This window comes from Tasmannia lanceolata, unplaced genomic scaffold (genome assembly GCF_043159265.1).
Source record: "Tasmannia lanceolata isolate RefF3 unplaced genomic scaffold, GAP_Taslan_0.1 ptg000016l, whole genome shotgun sequence".
Lineage (NCBI taxonomy): Eukaryota > Viridiplantae > Streptophyta > Magnoliopsida > Canellales > Winteraceae > Tasmannia > Tasmannia lanceolata.
Genome location: NW_027518693.1, coordinates 8,261,069 through 8,276,432, shown reverse-complemented (window position 1 = coordinate 8,276,432; position 15,364 = coordinate 8,261,069). Strand labels below are relative to the sequence as shown.

At 39.0% G+C, this 15,364-nt stretch overlaps 1 protein-coding gene across 5 annotated transcripts; it reads left to right on the top strand.

Moving 5' to 3' along the window:
- The first annotated feature begins 864 nt into the window (after positions 1 to 864).
- LOC143848744 (putative helicase MAGATAMA 3) lies at positions 865 to 15,281 on the top strand. 5 transcript variants are annotated; one of them, XM_077357772.1, is made up of 9 exons: positions 868 to 1,029; positions 4,633 to 4,771; positions 5,007 to 6,074; positions 7,331 to 7,519; positions 11,177 to 11,272; positions 11,368 to 11,536; positions 11,810 to 11,942; positions 12,039 to 13,808; positions 13,897 to 15,281. In XM_077357772.1, exons 3-9 carry the CDS (start codon positions 5,105 to 5,107, stop codon positions 14,284 to 14,286), a joined length of 3,717 nt encoding a protein of 1,238 aa, XP_077213887.1. In that variant the 5' UTR covers positions 868 to 1,029; positions 4,633 to 4,771; positions 5,007 to 5,104; the 3' UTR covers positions 14,287 to 15,281. The 5 variants fall into 5 exon arrangements, with proteins under 5 accessions (XP_077213886.1, XP_077213884.1, XP_077213887.1 ...); XM_077357771.1 differs by having other exon boundaries at positions 865 to 1,029; positions 4,633 to 6,074; positions 7,334 to 7,519; XM_077357769.1 differs by having other exon boundaries at positions 867 to 1,029; positions 4,633 to 6,074.
- The last annotated feature ends 83 nt before the right edge of the window (positions 15,282 to 15,364 follow it).

Below are 15,364 nucleotides of genomic sequence, written 5' to 3'. Positions count from 1 at the left end.
AAAAATTATAGTAATTTTTTTTCTCCAAACAAATGAAAGTAATATTATAGTTTCCAAAAAAAAAACCCTCTATATATTCCATCACCAGCCGCGTAAACATCACTTCGGTTAAAATGCCCTTGGCTATATATTTCAATCTTGTTCCGGAGAACAAAACATATTTAAGTGAAGAATGATACAATGAAGTGCGGCATACAAAAACCAGCTACAAGGGCGCCTCCATTGGTCAAATCTTAAGAAAGTGAGAAAGTGGATCACTTTCTTAAGATTGGACCAATGGGGCGCCCTTTCATCTGTTTTCTGCATTCGGTGACATTCACCAATAAAGGTATATTTGTTCTTTCCTAAAAAATTAAGGGCCCCCCCTTCCCTTACAAGTGCCGTCGCCCCTGCATATAGTCCAATATTTTTAAAAAAGTACTCGACATCTTACACCATAGGATGATCCAAACCACCCTCCAATTGATGGGCCATAAAAATCATTTCTATAGAATGATCCTAGCCGTACGATCTATTGAGAAACTACATATCATGGAAACCTCTATAGATTGGAGATCTAAAAAATCATTTGCACTCAATCTATTTACGTTGAGGCCTTCGAATGGACGGTTTGGATCATCCTATGGGTACAGTACTTTTTGAATACGACTCAAATACTTTAAGAAACATGAATGATAGACACAAGGGAGCTCTTGCATAAAGAGCCAAAAGAGGGCTCTTGATTAGATCCACGTCATTAAATGTAACTGATTTTACTTTTTCAAATGATTTTAAAATGTAACAGTGGGCAACTTTAACGCCTTTTGACGTCCGATCATGTTATAAGGGGAGCGCATGCGTACTGCAAGGGGGTGAAAATATCAGCACCCTAAAGTTAAACCTATAAAAAAGCCCTAACAATCTTTCAGCGGGGAAAAGATTCGAGGAGACCATATTTCCTATACGGCCCCCTCGCTCTTCTCTCGTTGTTACAAACTTACAATCTCTCTCTCTCTCTCTCTCTGATCCTTGATTCAGAGTTTTGCAGATGTAAGATTCTGTTTCTTATTTGGGAATCTTTAATTTTCCTTTCCTTTATTTAAATATTTGTTTTTCCTTTCTGTTTGTTGATGTGAGAGATGTTAGATTAGTGTGGATTAAGGTAGAGAAATCCTTTAGAAAAGCTCTTCTTTTGTTGATTCGATTTGTTTGTTTTCTGCTGTTTAGTCTCGAGATTTAATGCAGTTTTTTGGATTGGTGATTAGAGATATTTATCTGGGATTTAGGATTTTTGGTAGGGGATTAGAGATTTATATGTGACTAGAGCTTGTGTGGAGCTTTCCATTTAAAAAAAAAGAGCTTTTGTGGAGCTTTGATTGGGAAAACCTCAGAGAGAATTCCTGGGCTTGGGTTTAGTTTGTTGCGAATCGTTCCTTGTGGACTGGGTTTGTAATGGTTTTGCTTTTGATCTGTTGTACCTTTTTTGAAGACTAGTTTTAGGTTGTTTGATTAGGGTATTCCTTTTCACTGTAGGTGCCTTCATTATTCCTGTATCTGATGCGTTTTATATTGAGTTCTTTTGTGTTGAAATTGGTAACATTTTTTTTTCGTCATTGAATTTTTTATGCCTTCAAAAGTTGAAGTATTTGGATTTGCTTTTGCCATCTGACTGTAAATAATGTATGGTGATTTCTGTAAGGTTATGTATCTCTAAGATAATTTTTGCATGCAATATTGTAGACCAAGTTCATCCGCCGTGCTTACTTTTGTGATTGCCTATTGTCATACTACTCTATGGATCTATCCTTAATGGTGGTACATGTAATCCTTTCTTCATGTAATTGTTCTGTCATTTGAGTTTACTTGTGTCAATCACTTTCATTACGAACTACTTCAATCTGATCCTATATGATCTTGGACTCTTATTAACACTTTTCCCTACTCAATGTTCTCCTTCCCTTTTAAGAGTGCCCTTATTTGTTTGGTATTCTGATGCAAGAATTGCTGCATAGGCTACCTTGGTACCCCAAAATTGGATCCGTAGAGTGGCTCCGAAATCTGAATATGGTTACCATTTACATATACATATGCTGGTACACGTATATTATCTAACCGTGTATATATATGATCCTGCCAATGGACGTTTGAAGAAACCATATGTTGACCTAATGAGAAACTTTATTATAATCTTCCAAATATATAAGATACAACTAATCAAATATCTGTTTCTCAATAGTATATGCATGGTGCTTAGAATATATGAGTTATGGTTGCCTGAGATATCAACATTAAATGCAATAGCTGTACCTATGTAGTATCTTGGTAGTGTATAGGTCTGTTAAAATACATTGCCAAGTTACCAAAGTTGCTTTAATTAATTTAATATATATAAATATGCTAGGCTCGTTTTCTGGAATCCTTTTAGCTTGTGAAAGGGCAGCCATATTCTCATTTCTTTTTTATGTCACCAATTCTTTTGCTCTGCTTTAGGGGCTCCTTCCAATAGATGATACTTTGTTCTGTCTCTTTGACTAGATATCATTTGGCATTAAGATCTTGTTCCCTACACTGAAATGGGTCTTTTCCCATTATAAGGTCCTTATTGTTGTATTTAATGAAGCTATCTTATTATTAGGTAGATCACCATTAAAAATAAATAAAAATCTTATTATTAGGTGGAACCTGTGATTTAGCCGACACTTTGAATTTATTGCTGACACGTTTCGTGTCGTATGACACTGACTCGCGTATCGATACAGACTTAATGTGGGCGTGTAGACAAGTTTTTGTATATGTCAAGTGTGACATTCTATTTTATTATTGAATATTATGTTTACTTCTTTTGTTATAAACTCTTCTTTTATTATAAACTCTTCCTTTAGCTCTTCTTTAACTGATATTATATCCTATTGTGTCCACAAATTATACACACACACACACGCACCTTTTGTTTTAGCCATGTCCCTTTTTAAATTTTTGTGGGGTTACTGTGTTTGATACTCCGTGTCCGTGATCACTTGAAGAAAAGACACTTCAGCTTAGCAAGTATGTGCGTTCTCTGTTGGCAACATGAGGAAACGTTGGATCATCTTATGCTGCACTCCCCTTATTCATACCGCATGTGGGTGAGCGGTAGGAGTTTTCAGTATATGCTGGGTATGTCCCGAATCTATCAGCTCTCTTCTCCTTGGGTAGCAATCTGGTCCCTTCAGTGACACAGATAGAGCGTTATGATCAACCTTTCCCTACACCATAATTTGGAACGTCTGGAAGGAACGTAACAGACGGATATTTGAGGAAAAAAATAGAACTTCTGATCGCCTGGCTTCGGACATTAAAGTGGAATTAGTTTCATGGATAAAGGCTAAGAACTGAATGCCCTATGGGATGAGAGATCTTATAAGGAATTAGTGGGCTGTTATATGGGACAGAACAATTAGAACCAAGCCTAAACCTATATGTGTACCACCACCACTGGCATGGCTGAAACTTAACTTTGACGGTTGCTCCGTCGGTAATCCAGGAAAGGCTGGTACCGGGGGAGTCATTAGAAATTCTAGCTCTTCGATGGTTATGACCTTTTCCAGACCGGCTGGTATCTGTGATGCAAACGAAGTGGAGATCAGGGCTCTCCTCTTCGGATTGCGATGGGCTTTCGAGAATAACCAACGTCCCTTAATTGTTGGTGACTCTACCAATGCTGTAGCCTGGGCCTCTAGTTCATCAAAGGGACCTTGGAAACTCCAGGAATTGGTTGCGGAAATATTGGATCTGATAAGGGTGCTTGATCTGATGATTGAACATCGTAGGCGATCGGCGAATGAGGTAGCTGATAGCCTAGCAAAGGCTGGAGCCCAAAGGGAAGAAATAGAAATAGAAATGGCATCCTTTCTGTAAGCCCGCTTCAGGTTGTTGAAAGGAAGAAAGGAGTAATTTAGGATAGTGTACTTTTCCTTACTTTTTTGTATCTTCAAATTGGCCTCGGGTATGCCCGTGCCTTTACGCTTTAATATTTTGTAAAGCAGGGTGGGACTCCTGGTCTCGAATGCTACCTTAATATTAATAAAATATGTCATTTTTCAAAAAAAAAATACTCCGTGTCCGTGTCGAAATCCGACACTTGTGTCCGTGTCCTTAAATCATAGGGTGGAACTAGCTATTTTAGTAAATATAGAAAGATGAATAAAAGATAAAATTAACGAAGTGAGTATATGCTTTTTCGTCAAATTTCACTAGTCGTTCACCGGCTTGTGAAGGTGAAAACCACTTTCATTCTATGTTAAGAATGCTTCTCTTGTATCATGTTCCTATTTTGGAAGTATGAGATTGGGGGGTTTGTGTTCTTAATTTTTTTTCCTTTTTAATGGTTTTTGCAGTTCAAAGCATCACAGTTTTTGGCCTTTTCTTTCTCGAGAGAATGTAAAACAGTGTTGATGAATGCCGTTTGGTTAAATTTCTTATTATGGATGTTGGGCTGTTTACAGATTTTGTCCAGGAACATTCTCTACATTTAATATCTACATTTTTTTTTGAAGAAGTACATTTAATATCTACATTGACACATTATTTTAGCCATCCGTGCGTATACTTGTGCTCATCCCCCCCTCTCCCCTCGTTGGCTTACTTAGTTGGTCATTTTGTCTTGATGTGCAGAAACTGTTGTCATTTTGGAAGTCCTATGAGCGTTCCATTTTATTAAAATCTCTATACACTTTGGCTTCACTGTTGGTATGTCATGTACATTTCTGTTTAAAAGAAAACCCAAAAGAGCATCGGACGACCCTGTTCAGAGGTACAATTTAGCTTGCATGCATTTACGTATGAAATGGGGTGTCGAGCAAGACTATTCTTTGATCTTAATGAACCTGCTACTGAAGAGGGCGAAGAAACCAATGATGTCCTCTGTTTGCAGCCTCAAAAATTGCTTCCTTCTTCAAATCCTCCTCCCTCTGACTTGTTTGAATCATTGCAAGGTTGTCAAAGGACGCTAAATAATTGTGCTTTCTCACATGCAACTTCTGTTTCAGGCTTTCAGCCTTTTGCTAGGGTTAAAGATGTGCATAATTCTAAAGAGTGTGCTACAACGAAGGTCGCGGAATTTAATTCCCATCACGCCTCGACATCTATGGTAACAATTTGTATTGAGGAAGATAAAGTTATACAGTTGGCGACTTCTGGTACCACAGATGCTCATACTGTTGAAAGAGAAGAAGGGGAATGGTCTGATATGGAGGGTAAGGCCTCTGAGAATACTTGTCACGATGTTGGGCTTACTGCTAGCATCAAGGACGCAGTTATAGATGACACCAAGGGTGAGACTACTCGTGTTTCTTTGGGATCGGAGCCGGACCCTTCTGATCAGGCGCATCGCAATAGCAGGAATTCAGATGGTAATATTATAGGAGACGTACCTGTGGATGGGTTGGAAGAATCATGTTTAGATGTGAAGCAAAAGGATGTAAAAGGAGTTGTAGCAAGTCATGCCTTAAAGTATGCAAATAATCCCGGAAAGAGACATAAGCTTGACCAGCACAAGGAGGCAATGCTAGGAAAAAAACGGAACAGACAGACTATGTTTCTGAATTTGGAGGATGTTAAGCAAGTGGGTCCCATTAAAACTTCAACCCCTAGGAGACTGTCACTTTCATCAACCGTAACCACTCGTACAGTGAAGGAAACATTTCGTGCTGTAACCAAGGATCATAAACAAGAAGACACCATTTGTACTGAAACAATTACTCCCTTGGAGTTTAATGACCACAAACCCGAATCCAATGGGAATATAAATCCGGGATTTGAAGCTCTGCCTAAGAAGCTAAACGGTGGCAATGACTTTTCTGTAGAAGTGAATCCAGTTTCCATTCCTAGACAGGGTTCATGGAAGCAGCCAACAGACTCAAGACAGCTCATGAACCATGTATCAACTAGAAAATTGATAACGGTTGGTCAAAACCGTGAAAATATGGATTTGAAATCAGGCAACAAAAAACATCTTCCTTCAAAGAAACAAAATGCAAACAGTACACTCTATCAAGACACATCAGTGGAACGCCTTCTACGGGAGGTGACCTGTGATAAGTTCTGGCATCATCCAGGTTCGGAAGTTGTACCTTTACTTCTGTAGATTCTCTCTTGTTATTATTCTTGGTCTTTAGTCTCTTAGACTATTCACACTGATTTCCTTGTGATATATTTCTATTCAAACCTAAAACTTGCATATATGTTTTCTTCTGGCGGGTCGGTTGGTTGTTGCTTTATGCCATTCTTTCTTTCTTTATTGCTGTAGTTTGAATGTCTTTACTGCCTGTTGATGAAAACCTAATCTTACTTCGTTGGTGCCCTTTTAGTTTTGTCAAGGTTCATGGCCAACCCAGGTATTATTTTTTTTAATAATTGTGCCTTACAAGACACACTAGGAAAATAATTTAGGTTCTTCTTAGTATGGAACATTGGGAAACATTATGAAAAAAAAGCAAAAACAAACACAAGTCTAAGATTCTTGCGTTGGTCCTCAGCAACTTCTCTTCTTTGAAACAGTAGATATGAAGCAAGTATCGTTGCCAATATGTCCTCAGCAACTTCTTATTTTGGAACTGCTTTTCTTTTGATCAGTATTTTTGCGTTGGTCCTGTGAGATTTAGTCATTTTTCTTTGTAGTTTTTATAGAACAATAGAAGTCATAATCCATCTCAATGGTTGTACATGAATAACTAAATGATATCTCAGTACATGAATATATAAGTAGGATCTCAGTAGATGCCCATAACAAAACTTTAGAATTTCAATTTTAGACCCACAGTATCGATTCAGTGTATTATAAAGAGTTGGAGTAGTCTATTGAATATCAATATTTAGAATTACACTAAGATCAGGATTTTGATAACAGCTTTCATGTGGTATTTTGTTTGGTCAATGATAACTTTCTTGCCCTCCTTTTTCAATACGAGGCAACAAAGAGCAGAGAACTGTTACTCAAGTATCAATAAATCAGTTATAAATATGAGGGAGAGCAATAGTGTTTAAAAGAAAAATTCTTCTTGTGATTTAGTCGGGATGTTGTTCCTTGAGTTCTAGTAATATTTTTGAAAGAGGCGCCCAATATAGAGGGAATACGGAATGTTTGGGAAAACCATGCTTCCTCGTAAATTTGTATTGTTCATTATTCTAGGACCACATTGCCTGATTTCTCCAGATATCCCGTTTATCATCTGATCTTCTCTGTTTCGTTTCCGAGAGCATATCAGATAGGAGTTACCCTTCTATTTTTTTTTTTTTTGTTGAAAAATGCACTCCAATTTTTTAGTTACCATTCTATATGTTAAGCTAAAAATAAGCATCGTTTGAATATCAGAAGAGACGGAGCTTCAATGTGTTCCTGGCCGATTTGAATCTGTCGAAGAGTATGTGAGAGTATTTGAGCCTTTGCTTTTTGAGGAATGTCGGGCACAGCTATACAGCACTTGGGAAGAGTTCACGGAAACAGTTTCAAGAGATGCGCATATAATGGTCCGGGTAAAAAATGTGGATAGGCGAGAAAGAGGTAGGCTTTTTATACTAATTTATTTGGAGCATACATAACTTTGATTAACTTTCACTCATATTGGCACTCCATGGAGCATGTAATAGAATACCTGATTTCTTTGTTTCTTTAATTTTATAATTCTTGGACAAAGTTAAAGTTTATTAAGGTAATAATTGTTGCATGGGCAAGCACTATTTTTCTTGACTTGATTCAACATAAACTGAAGTTTGATGTTATCAAATTGCTTATACAATTTTTCTTCTTGCTCATTGATTTGTGCTAGTGTACATTTAGCTTCTTCAATTGACTCTTTCTTTCTTTCAGATATTGCTTGGTACTAAATTGAATTAGGTTTTATCATATTATCTTTTGTGACAGATGGATATCCATGTCACTCTTGATCCAGCATAACAGGTTTTATTAACATCCAATACAAGTTGTTGGAAGTTCTTGTGACTTAAGACCTGCGAGGTGAAGATAACGTAAGGTTTTGAAAAACTAGTTTAAAATTAGTAAAGCCAATAACAAAGCTAGGCTAACACAGTTCTAGCCCATACATGCATAGATATAGCCCTAGGCAGTCATGGTTTGAAATTTCGGTTTCGGAATGCGTTTCGGTCCTTACTGAACTGAAATTTCAGCCAAAATTTTGAAATTTCGGCCGAAATCCAACGAAATCAATTAAAAAAACATTTTATATCGTACAAAATTTCGGCCAAAATTTCGGGAAAATATTAGCAGGAGTTAATGCTAAGTTAGAGCTATGGAGAACTACTTTGGAATCCAAGGCTTTAGACAGAGTATATGGAGTGCAACTTTTGTAATGTAAGGAGGCGGGGCGAGGATGTAGTAAATATGACTAGACAAGAGGTACCTAAGAGGGATATGTTTTGCTATCTTGGTTCAATCCTACATAAGGAAGGAGAGGTTGAAGAGGATGTTAACCACATAATAAGAGTATGTTGGTTGAAGTGGAAGCATGCTTCAGGAGTTCTGTGTGACTGTAAAATACCTACCAAGTTGAAGGGAAAGTTTTATAAGATAGCTGTGAGGCCGGCTGTACCGCTCAGAATGTTGGGCCACCAAGAAGCAGCACGTGCATAAGATGAGTGTAGCGGAGATGTGAATGCTTAGATGGATGTGCGGCCACACAAGGTTAGATCGAATTAAAAATGAAGACATCCGTAAAAAGGTGGGGGTGACACCAATTGAGGAGAAGATGAGAGAGCACCACTTCTTCATGAACATTTTCTAAAGGATTCATTAGCCGACCCCAACTAGTTTGGGAGAAAGGCTTAGTTGAGTTGAGTTGAGTTGAGTTGAGTTGAGTTGAATTGAAGATTTGTGAGTATCCCAAAAATCCTTTGGGGAACCTTCCTCACATGTTGAAAGCAGTTAACACTAGAGCATGGTTCGTTCCAGTATGTGGTATGGGAATGGGAACGGATATATGGGAATGGGAACGGGTACGGGGTACGATGGTAAGCTCGGTATGCGGTACGATAGGTGTATGTCCTACATATTTATTCAATAAGAAAATTTCAGTTCCAAACAAAAAATATATAGAATTTGAAGATCTCAAAATATCACTAATTGAAGTACGAGCATTTATTGCGTACTCAATCTTAAAAGAAAACTAATAGGAAATAACTACCAACTCTGAAATAAAAACATTAAAACATGATTAAATGATCAAATTAATAAGTTACTGTGAAGCTGTCTTTCCCTTGTTCACCGAAGGTGTTGCCTCTAGCAAAGCTGGATAGGGGGAATATGTTGTAGTCCGGGACGATGTAGGTACCATTTTTAGCGAGCCGGATTGCGGACATACTGCATTTGGGATCGTGCGACCTAGATCGCAGGATGATAGGGAGGGTAGCGACCCTGATTACATTAATTGAAAGAGAATTAAGAAAAAATATGGTTTTGAAAACCCTACTGTGATAAATTTCTGATACATGAGTGTCCGACTATATTGGATTGTATCCTCTGATTCCAGATGTGTATCGGATGAAATTCATAATCCAGACATGGTCATACTTTTCAATTTCCACCAACACAACATGAAACTACCGAAATGTTATCGTTTTCATCCCCACTGAAACACATACCGAAATCAAAATGTATAGCGAAATCAAAACCATAAGTATATATATTTTTTTGAAAGGTAATCAGAGAAAAATATATTAAAACGGGAAGACCAAGGAGGTCACCCAAGATAAAACAACAAGAGAAAGAAAATTAGTATATTAGTGGTATAGTATACCAGTATGTGTTACATATTTATATTTGCATGTAAATATAAATATATATTTACATTAATTACATGTGAAGTGTGGTATCTACTTAATCATCAGACAAGCACTGCAGTGCATGTCACTGTGTTCGATGTTAAGGTTTTAAATTTCATTTTCAATTTCGGTCTCCATGGAAACAGAAACGTTTCGGTTTCGGTTGGAAATTTTGGTGGAAATCATGTAAAATCACGGACTCATATGGAAACATGTGCAAATGATAGAATTTAAAGACGATGCATCAGGAAATGCTAGAATAAGCACATATACACACCTAGAAACCATTACATAAGCAAGAAAACCATCCATTAATAAGCACAGATACACACTTTGAAACCATTACACAAGCAATAAAACCATCCATAATGGTTTAAAAATGTTAAAAGTATAAAAGATTAACCATCTCCAACAGCTTAAGCTTTTGGAGTAGTTCGTCGTTCACATGGTATCAGAGCAAAGGTACTGGGTTCAAAACTCCTTGATATTAAAAATCCACATGCCATGGTCATCCAAAAAGACAGGCCACATGTGACACGTGTAGGCCAACCCTAAAAAGAGGGGCCACACGTGAGGGGGAGTGTTAAGTATGAAAGATTAAATAACGTCATCTCCATCAGCTTAAGCTTTTGGAGTAATTGGTCGTTTTACAAAAAAGTATCAGACACCTACTAGCATACACTGTTGCAAATGCCTGATAATTTAATACGTACCAAAATTGAAAATTCACATGTATGAATACATAATGGGGAGCTTTTTTCTATCCCCATTCATTGTAACTTTGTAGTTTCTTTTTTTGCTGTTATTACTTTAGTTTCCACGCCAGATCATAGGAAATTGGTGCTCAGAAGCTTCACTCTAGCAAGATGATTTTTTGGCATTGTTTGTGAATTTATCTGGTGAGGTCTCTTCTATATATGTGCCACTAATCCTCTGACCGCGTGTTTGATAGATTGAATACTAACACATTAAGTTTCATTTGTTTAAAAGCTTGGGACTTGGACAGTACTTGGCCAACGTAAAACTTAGTTGACTCGGTTAAGTCAATGGTTGATACGGTTAATTTTGCATTAACCTAGGTGAGTCAAAGGATTTTTGATTGACTCGGTACGGCAGAACTGAGACGATTCGGGCGATTCGATAATTGACTTGGCGAGTTTCAAAACAGTGGTTTCAGTCATTAAAATCGTTTGTTGGTGCTGACCTGTAGTAGAGGAATATCAGTCGTTATTTTTAGCTGAAGGATTGATCCAATACTATTATACTTTCTAATTGCTTTATTTAATAATATAATTCTAACTGCTAAGTATGTTCAAGTACTTGAGACAGAGACTGTCCAAAGCCTTTACTTTATATTTAACTTTAATTTATTCATGGTTCCTAGGATGGTATGATGTGACAATTCTTCCTGTATATGAATGCAAGTGGACCTTTAAAGAGGGTGATGTTGCAACTCTTTCAACACCCCAGCATGGGGCAGGTTTGTATATGAACAATTTTTCCTTTTTCCCATATTTGCATACTACACATCTATTTTCCATTTGAATTAACAACCTCAATTGGTACTCTGTCAAGCAGCCAGAACTAAGAGGAACAACAATGCTGGTGCAAGTGAAGAGGATGTGGATCCCGAGGTTATTGCACGGGTGGCAGGCACAGTTAGGCGATATTCACCTATTGATACCCGTGATCCTCCTGGGGCCATTCTACATTTTTATGTTGGGGATACATATGACTCTACTAGGTAATATTCCAGTTTCCTTCAAGGCCTTGCTCTATTGTCATTAAGTTCCTATGCTTGTCTGTGTGGGTGGTAAACTTATGATAAGGTTGCTTCTGGGTGTCATTGCCATGGGGATTCAGAAATATTTTATTTTTCCAAAATTTTTAGCATCAAATTTGAATGATAATACTTTCACCTTTTTTTCATTTTCTGTAAATACTAAATACCGTTTAAATCTGTATCCTGCAATATTTTATTATCAAAATGACTAATCTTCAAGGAATAAATTTTCAGCAATATAGGCAATGATCATGTTTTAAGGAAGCTCCAGCCCAAAGGCATCTGGTATCTAACTGTGCTTGGATCCCTTGCAACTACTCAACGTGAATATATTGCTCTACATGCGTTTCGTCGTCTCAATTCTCAGGTGACTTACAGGTCCAATTTTATTAAAAAAAAGGCTTTGTAAGGTCATTAAGTCTAAAGCATGAACACCGACTAATATCATTTTATGGTGACGCAGATGCAAACTGCAATTCTTAAGCCGAGTCCAGAACACTTCCCTAAATACGAAGAACAGCCTCCTGCGATGCCTGAGTGTTTCACCCCAAATTTTGTTGACCATCTTCGCAGAACTTTCAATGGGCCCCAATTGGCTGCTATTCAGTGGGCCGCGATGCATACGGCTGCCGGTACAAGTGGTGTTGGAATGACGAAAAGGCAAGATCCTTGGCCTTTTACCCTGGTTCAAGGGCCTCCCGGAACAGGAAAGACACACACCGTATGGGGAATGCTAAATGTCATCCATCTCGTTCAATATCAGCACTACTACACCTCTCTTCTGAAAAAACTCGCTCCTGAAAGTTATAAACAAACAACTGAGAACATTTCTGAGAGTGTCAGAACAGGATCCATTGATGAGGTTTTGCAGAGCATGGATCAAAACCTCATTCGCACTCTGCCAAAACTTTGCCCGAAACCTCGAATGCTAGTATGTGCTCCATCAAATGCAGCAACAGATGAATTGTTAGCGCGTGTTCTTGATCGTGGATTCATTGATGGTGAGATGAAAGTCTATCGACCTGACGTTGCTCGAGTAGGTGTTGACTCGCAAACCCGTGCGGCTCAGGCGGTTTCTGTTGAGCGGAGAACCGAACAGCTTTTAGTTAAGAGTCGTGAGGAGATTATTGGTTGGATGCACGAGTTGAAAGCCCGCGAAGCTCAGCTCTCACATCAGATTGCTATTCTTCAGCGCGAACTCAATGTTGCGGCTGCAGCCGGTCGTTCTCAAGGCTCTGTTGGTGTCGACCCCGACGTTCTTGTTGCTCGTGATCATAATCGCGACACATTGCTGCAAAATCTTGCGGCAGTTGTTGAGGGTAGAGATAAAGTTTTGGTGGAAATGTCCCGCTTTCTCATATTAGAAGGGAGGTTTCGTGCGGGTAGCGGTTTTAACTTGGAGGAAGTTCGCTCGAATCTTGAAGCAAGTTTCGCAAATGAAGCCGAGATTGTTTTTACGACTGTCTCTAGTAGTGGGCGTAAGATATTCTCTCGCCTAACTCACGGTTTTGATATGGTTGTTATTGATGAGGCGGCCCAGGCCAGTGAAGTGGCGATTCTCCCTCCTCTTTCTCTCGGTGCGGCTCGGTGTGTTCTTGTTGGGGATCCTCAGCAGCTTCCTGCAACCGTTATTAGCAAAGCCGCTGGCACTTTACTATACAGTAGAAGCCTTTTTGAGAGGTTCCAACAAGCGGGGTGCCCAACTATGTTGTTATCTGTGCAGTATAGGATGCACCCCCAAATTCGTGATTTTCCGTCTAGGTATTTCTACCAAGGACGTCTGACCGACAGTGAGAGTGTTACCAATTTGGGTGATGAGATCTACTGCAAGGACCCTTTATTGAAACCTTACGTATTTTATGATGTTACGCATGGAAGAGAATCGCACAGAGGTGGGTCCGTTTCATTTCAGAATGTTCATGAAGCACAGTTTTGTCTGCGGATGTATGAGCATCTTCAGAAAACTTTGAAATCCTATGGTGGGAACAAGGTCTCCGTTGGCATAATAACGCCGTACAAATTGCAACTAAAGTGTCTGCAGAGGGAATTTGCGGATGTTTTAAACTCAGAGGAAGGTAAGGATCTATATATTAACACTGTTGATGCATTCCAGGGCCAGGAACGTGATGTCATAATCATGTCTTGTGTTCGTGCCTCAAACCATGGGGTAGGCTTTGTCGCTGATATTCGTCGCATGAATGTTGCTCTTACTCGTGCAAGGAGAGCTCTATGGGTAAGCTTTTGATATTTGTTTTTGTATTCCTTCTTAATTCAAATATTAGTTGGAAAATGCCAATTTGACGGAGATGTATTCTTTGCAGGTGATGGGCAATGCTAATGCGCTCATGCAATCTGATGATTGGGCTGCGTTGATTTTAGATGCCAAGGCAAGGGACTGTTATGTAGCCATGGATTCCATCCCCAAAGAATTCCTGGTTCCAAAGGCATCTATTTACACTCCACTGCCAGGTAAATCTTCGAGAGTAATGAGAATGGCGGGACTGAGACACAGACAGTTGGAGATGCTTCCGGAGCCTAAGCCTGCCACACTGTTAGAAGGTGATGAGAAATCGAATACATCGATATTGACAAATGGTAGTTACAGGGATTTCAAGCCGCCAGTGGAAGATTCCATACATGATTTGGAACAATCAGGAGAGAAACCTCGAAAGGTGCAAAATTTAGCCGGGGTATTCAAGAGAGATTCATAATTTGACCTTTGGTGACATCTATGGGTTTTTGCTGCACCTCTGGGGATTTGAGAATCCTTGTATAACTTGGGCAAGATCCCCATTAATGAGCAATTCAGAATGAGTGTGTCCATTCTTCAAGGAGCATGCACCATCATGTTGGTGCAAATTGCGGCTTTTGTGGCAGCACAAACCATGATTAACCCTGTAAAGCCGATTTTGCAGTTTACAATGTTAATTTGCACGTGGTTGTGCTGGGAGGATCGGAAGAATGAACTTGAAGGGAATTGTGGAGATCTTTCTCAAGTCCCTGATCATTGATGGGACGGAAACAGGGATGATCGGAGCGAAATTGCCAACCATGCATCAGTGGCGGGACTTAATGTGATTACATTCGCTTTTCACAAGGAACTGCCAAGCCTAGAATGCCTTGGAAATACCTGCACAGTTGCTTATATGGGTTGCAACTTGCAAGATTAAGATTGTCATGGTCTATATCTAACCTGGAAATGTGGAATCCTCGCAGGGTTCCAACTTGTGGATTCTGGGCCTGGGCCCCTTTCAAATGCAAATAAATAGTTGGAAGCAGGCAAGGCGTTGTTCTTACTGCAAGCCGTGATTTCTTCCAGACTGCCAGTAGCCGGTGCAATCGTTTGATTTCTGTGGCTTTTTTGGGCTCCACAACGATTCGTTCACTTTCCATAGCCGTCTATTCACTATGGCCTGCTGGTAACATTTGTTTCTTGGAAGAACAAAGCTCTGTAAATCGTTAGGATGCATGTTCAGATACATTAGGATGATTGCAGAAGTATGTATGGCCTTTAGGGCTGAATTATTTGTGGCTGCCCAAAGAAAGGGTTGATGTAAATGCCATCCTCAGGAAAAAAAAAATTAAAATTCTGTACAGTTTAGAGGTTACAGGATTACTTGAAGAAAAATTTCAGAGGGACTGAGATGTCACCTATCTGTTGTATTGCACATTACAGGAGATTATAAAAATTCATTTCTTTCTTATTTCTGATACTTCTTAGATCAAACTGCAGGTGTGCTATCCTGGATATCCCGGACTGTGCCCTTACAAATGCTGAATGAATGACCC